Source organism: Alexandromys fortis, unplaced genomic scaffold (genome assembly GCF_014885135.2).
Source record: "Alexandromys fortis isolate MF-2015 unplaced genomic scaffold, M_Fortis_MF-2015_v1.1 scaffold_173, whole genome shotgun sequence".
Classification (NCBI taxonomy): Eukaryota; Metazoa; Chordata; class Mammalia; order Rodentia; family Cricetidae; genus Alexandromys; species Alexandromys fortis.
Window position 1 is genome coordinate 248,702 of NW_026068051.1, and position 6,192 is coordinate 254,893.

Below are 6,192 nucleotides of genomic sequence, written 5' to 3' on the forward strand. Positions count from 1 at the left end.
CCCCCCCCCCCCCCCCCCCCCCCCCAGTGCTGGGATTAAAGGCGTGCACCACCACCGCCTGGCTGATCCCTACTTCTAACATGATTTGATCAGAAAATGAAAGATGCTCTATAAAATTAAGCTTGTAAAATCAGTAATTGAAATATTATTCTGTTAAACAGGAAAAAAGAAAAAATAAACCACTTAATGCCTCCCTATTCTTAGAAAGCCTCTAAGTTACACGTTCTATGAACAGGCTGAAGGCTAATGATGAGTATTCTTGTTAGCACAGCACCACTCTGATTCTTCGCATGAACAAGTATGGAATTATCTACCTGCAGCATATTAGCACTACACAATGTCAGATTTGAGGGCATGCTGGATTTTTAGTTAGGTATGCTCAAACTATAAGCCATCCTAAAAAAAAAAAAAAAAAAAAAAATTTTTTTTTTTAAGACAAGGTCTCTTTTAAAACCCAGACTGGCTTCAAACTTGTTATATAACCTAGATTGGTCTTGAATTCCTAATCTTTCTTACTCTACATCTCAAATACTGGGATTAGAGGGATGGGGCATCACATCTGGCAATATTTTCCTTTTAATGGAATCAATAACTAGGTATCAAACTTTTTTTCACTTTTATTATTCATCTAACTACATGGAACTCCTGAAATAAAAGTTACAGTTAGTGTGAATTTCAGTACTTATGTTTGTTAAGTGAATAAACTTTGAAATAAAGTTTTGATGACATTACTCTCCATAATTTAAGTCACAATATCGAATATCTCAAACTACCTTAAAATCACTGTATCATTTTGTCGGTTCAGGTATCCTTCATTTGCAAGTAAGTCCAAACGGAAAAATCTATTATAGCCCCAGCACTCTCCAACTTCAAAGTCAGACGCAAATTCTCGAATGATATTTTTGGTAGGATCGTTGCAGGACTGATGAACCATTTCTACACGATATTCATACCTAAAATACAGACACCATTAGTACAGTCAGCAAAATAAAAAGTATCAATACAAAAAAATAAAATTGTTATTCCAGCTGAACTCCTTTCAAAAATGATATCATTTACAGAAACAGAAGTATTTCAGATGGGTCACTGCCTTAGTTGGGCTTACTATCACTGTGATTAAACATTGCAACAAAAGCAATTTGGGGAGGAAAGAGTTTATTTCTTTTTTTATTTTTTATTTTTATTTTTTTACCACACCTCTTCAAAGGAGAAAGGGTTTATTTATAGGCTTTACAGTTCCATGTCACCATTCATCACTGAAGGCAGTCAGGACAGAAACCTGGAGGGAAACCTCTATAAGGAAAAACTACTCTACTCTCTCCCTAAAAAAATTTTCACTGGGGCAGTGGTGGCACACACCTTTAATCCCAGCACTCAGGTGGCAGAGGCAGGCATGGTCTACAAGAGCTACTTCCCTATCTCAAAAAAAAAAAAAAAAAGAAAGAAAGAAAGAAAGAAAAAAGAAAAAGAAATTCTCAGCAAAATATGGTGGTCCACACCTGCAATCTCAGCACCTGGGAGATGAAAGCAGAAATATAGAAATATCCAGGAGTTCAAGGCATCCTGGGCTATATCAAATTTAACACCCTCACTTTAAAACAAAAACAAAAGATGGGAAAACTGAGATGGGGAGGACCTTCTTCCCTAAAACAGAAGTTACTCTGTGTCCTAGTTAGTGTTACTATTGCTATGATGAAACCCCATGACCAAAAATAAGTTGGGGAGAAAGGGTTTGTATGGCTTGCACTTCTACACAGTAGTCCATCACTGAAGGAAGTTCGGACAGGAATCCAAGTAGGGCTGGAACCTGGAGGGAGGAGCTGATGCAGAGACATCATATTAAGGGGAGCTGCTTACTCGCTTGCTCCTCATGATTTCTCAGCCTGCTTTCTTATAGAACCACAATGAGCTGGGCCCTTCCCAACAATCACTAATCGCCCTACAGGCTTGACTACATCCCAATCTTATGAAGGCATTTTTTTCAATTGAAGCTTTTAACTCTAGTGTCAACTTGATATAAAACTAGCTAGCACACTCAGTAAATACTATATGAAAACAAACCCCAAAATGTCTCATGTAGAAAATTTTCACTTTAGTATTACATACATGTATATGTTCACACACACCCTGAGAAAGAGATTAAGGCTTGAAAAAGTGAAGTGTTTCTACAGACCCTATGGAATACTCATCTACTAGACTGCTATGTAGATTGTTATACAATGATTCATGTTTTTATTCTACATTTTGGGAGTTAAACTACTCCACTGCTAAACCATGAACTGCAAAATTAAACGTCATTTCAACATTTAATGAAGAGGATTGAGAACCCAATATGCTTCCTGAAGCATTAAATAAATTAATAAATTGTATTTATCAAAATAGAACACTCACATCAAAGTATGTAGACAGTGTCCAACTAGCACACACATGCAAATTCCCATCTTCTCTGAACACAATACTATGAACATATAACATTATCAATAATAAGGTACTACTATTTCTAAAACAATGTGAATGTTAGAAAACTCCTGAAATGGACATTGGAGGTGTAGTGCAGTAATAGAGTCCTAAATCCCGGACTCAATCTCTTGTTTGAAATAAATAAATGAATTAAAGTACTAACATCTGTTTGGTCAGTGATAATAGCATCAACCTGAATCCAGTACCAAAGACAATAAAAAGGTTAAAATATAGACAGAAAAAAAATCAAAGACAAATAAATCCCCTTAGGACTTAGAATTTGGAATTTTAAATTTTAAAAATTCAAATTTAAGAAGCAAAACATAAATTTCCCAAAAGCAAGAAATAAGAGGCAGAGCCAGGCAAAGTGGTATATGTTTTTAATCCCAGGACTGAGAACTGAACCCACTGACGTGTGTAGTTTTTTTTTGTTTTTTTTGTTTTTTTTTTTTTTAAGCTCTGACGATTTTATTAGTGTTTAGAAGAAAAATCCCAGAGCAAGCAAGCTGTAAATCTCAGCAGCTATCCGGAGGTGGAGAATGGAGAAAAAAAAAAACAGAAAAAGCCATTGTTGTTTAAGCAGACTGGGAAGACAGACACAAGGTGGAGAGAAGCATTAGGAAAAGAATAAGGTAATGCCAGACATTAGAGAAACATGCTTGGAGCAGAGACAGGAAGAAAAGGGAAGTCAGGCTTCCCTAAGTAATTCAGAAGACTGAGTGATCCCAGACACTGGATACTGGAGGGTAGTTTTGCTTTGATTGTGACTTGGCCCTGAATTTTCTCTCTTGAAGTAAGAAAGTATTCATTTTTTATTTTACTGAAGCCTACGGCTGAGAAACTTTTAAGTTTTTAAAAAGGATGGATTTTAAGAGATTGGCTATTTTAAAGCGACTGAAATTTTAATGTGTTTGAATTTATAAAGACTGTAGGACTTTAAAGTTATGTTTTTAATGTGAGATCTTGAGGATGAATAAGGAAGGGCTGTGGCTTAATAATGATGTGCTTGTGTATCAAGTTGACAAGAGGTCAGTTGTATTGGTTGGTTTTATGTCAACTTGTCTCAAGCTAGTCAGAGAAACAAGAGCCTCAACTGAAAAAATGCTTCCATAAGATTCAGCTGTAAGGCATTTTCTTAATCAATGGAGAAAGGTCCAGCCCATTGTAGGTGGTGCCAATTCTGGGGCTGATGGTCCTGGATTCTATAACAAAGAAAGCTAAGCAAGCCAGTAAGCAGCATCACTCCCATGACCTCCAGTTCCTGCCTCCAGATTCCTAACCTGCTTGAGTTCCTGTCCTGACTTCCTTTTGTACTTAACATCAATGTAGTTCATTAAAGGGAAGTGTAAGTTGAATAAACCCTTTCCTCCCCAATTTGCTTTGTGGTCATGGTGTTTCATTGCAGCAACAGAAAGAAACTCTTAAGTTTCTTTCTAAGACATGAAGCATGTAACTTTGTATTAAAGTAGTTAACTAAACTGCTTACCTGCCAGGGCAGTGGGGACGCATGTTTTTAGCACTTGGGAGACAGAGGCAGGCAGATCTGTGAGTTCAAGGCCAGTCTGGTGTACAGAGTGAGTTCCAGGACAGCCATAGCTACAAAGAAACCGTGTCTCAAACACTCCTGCCCACCCCCACCCCCCCACGCAAAACAAAACAAAACAAACAAACAACAACAACAAAAAACCCACTTACTTGGAAGTTTCAGGTAAGCCAGCCGATAGCTCCAAAAATACAGATAAGTAGTAGCCTCGTACAACTCCATTTCCATCCTAAAACAAGAAAAGAGGTTATGCAAAACAAACGAGACATCAACTCCAATATACAAATTTAAAGCAAAGATGAAGCCTACAAACCAACATCTGATAATTGGGTTGAGATATATATCTAACCTTAAAAACTAACAAAAAATTTAAAAACCTAGATGTTTGTCCATATCAATTTTAAAATTTTATACATTAACTTAACCTTAAAAGTAATCTACCTTTTAAAAATTGTAGTTTAATACTTGTTTGATGAATTTGTGCCACTTTAACCTTTCACTATCATTCCCGTTTTGTTACATTTCTGTTAAGGAGAATTTATGTTGAAATACTGTATAAAGGGCTGGAGAGATGGCTCAGAGGTTAAGAGGATTGCCTGCTCTTCCAAAGGTCCTGAGTTCAATTTCCAGCAACCACATGGTGGCTCACGACCATCTTTAATGAGGTTTGGTGCCCTCTTCTAACCTTCAGGTATATACACAGACAGAACATTGTATACATAATAAATATTTTTTTAAAAAAGAAATATTGTATAAAGCACTTGTAGCTGTTTAAAAATATTTAAAATTAAAAAAATTTATATATTAAAAAAGTAAAAATATCCACATTAACATATTAAGGAAACTATAAAAACAGAGTTTTAACATGTATAGCCTCCTTACAAACCAATCTTAAGAACAAAAACTCAGTGAAAAAAAGACAAATGACTACTTATTTTCACTAGAAGTAAGTGAAACCAAGTACCAGGTATCAAAACAAGGACCTCAAGAATATCAGGGAAGTACTCTGCCACTGAGCTACATTCCCACATTCAAATAGGAATTTTTAAAATAAGGGGAAGATAACCAGAGCAAACAGAACTCCTACAACTTAACAGGAAAAGAAACAAACCTGATTAGAAATGGGCAAAAGACCTGACTAGGTATGTCTACAAAAATATGCAAATAGTGAACAAACACGTGACTACATGCCCTGTATCACTAATTACTAAGAAATGTTAACTAGAACCACGATGAATATGACCTCACGAGTATTAGGATGGTCACTTTTTTTAATATTTACTTATTATGTATACAATATTCTGTCCGTGTGTATGCCTGCAGGCTAGAAGAGGGCACCAGACCCCATTACAGATGGTTGTGAGCCACCATGTGGTTGCTGGGAATTGAACTCAGGACCTTTGGAATAGGAGGCAATGCTCTTAACCTCTGAGCCATCTCTCCAGCCCCCTAGGATGGTCACTTTTGACAATGTACAATAGAAGAGCTGACAGGTTCTTGAAGAGAATGAAGCATCCCTGCACTGTTGATACTAAGATGAAAATGATGCCAAATGCTACTGCCTTAGAAAATAAAACAATTACTCTATGACCCGGTGATTCCACTTCTGAATATTTATCTACAAGAATAACTGAAAACAGTTTCGTTTTTAATAATTTATTTAATTTTAAGCACATTAGTGTGAGGGTGTTAGAGTCCTGATCCAAACTGAGTTACAGACATTTGTGAGCTGCCATGTGGGTGCTGGGAGTGTTTGAGCCCAGTCCTCTGGAAAGGCAGCCAGTGCTCTTAACTGTTGAGCCATCTGTCCAGCCCTGAAAAACGGTTTCTTAAAAGAGATGAGTGGCATCTATGTTAACAGCAGCCAAGAGGTGAGGGTAGCCTGAGATACACAGAAAGAACATCTCAAGAAAAGGGGGCACAAGTTTGCATTCCCACCAGCAATGGATGAGTGTACCCCTTTCTCCACAACCTCTCCAGCAAAGGATATCATTGGTGTTTTTGATTTTAGCCATTCTGACAGGTGTAAGATGATATCTCAAAGTTGTTTTGATTTGCATTTCCCTGATCGCTAAGGAGGTTGAGCATATCCTTAAGTGTCTTTTAGCCATTTGAATTTCATCTGTTGAGAATTCTCTGTTCAGGTCAGTGCCCCATTTTTTAATTGGGTTAATTAGCATTTTAACGTC

General features: G+C 36.9%; 1 protein-coding gene across 3 annotated transcripts in view; it reads right to left on the bottom strand.

The window, feature by feature from the left end:
- Trim37 (tripartite motif containing 37) overlaps positions 1-6,192 on the bottom strand; it is a 127,413-nt gene that overhangs the window by 86,951 nt on the left and 34,270 nt on the right. For all 3 annotated transcript variants that reach the window (XM_050119539.1, XM_050119538.1, XM_050119540.1), the window contains exons 12-13: positions 4,156-4,232; positions 774-953 (exon numbers count right to left, since the gene is read on the bottom strand). In XM_050119539.1, coding sequence (XP_049975496.1) covers positions 774-953; positions 4,156-4,232 — 257 coding nt within the window. The remainder of the gene's footprint in view (positions 1-773; positions 954-4,155; positions 4,233-6,192) is intronic.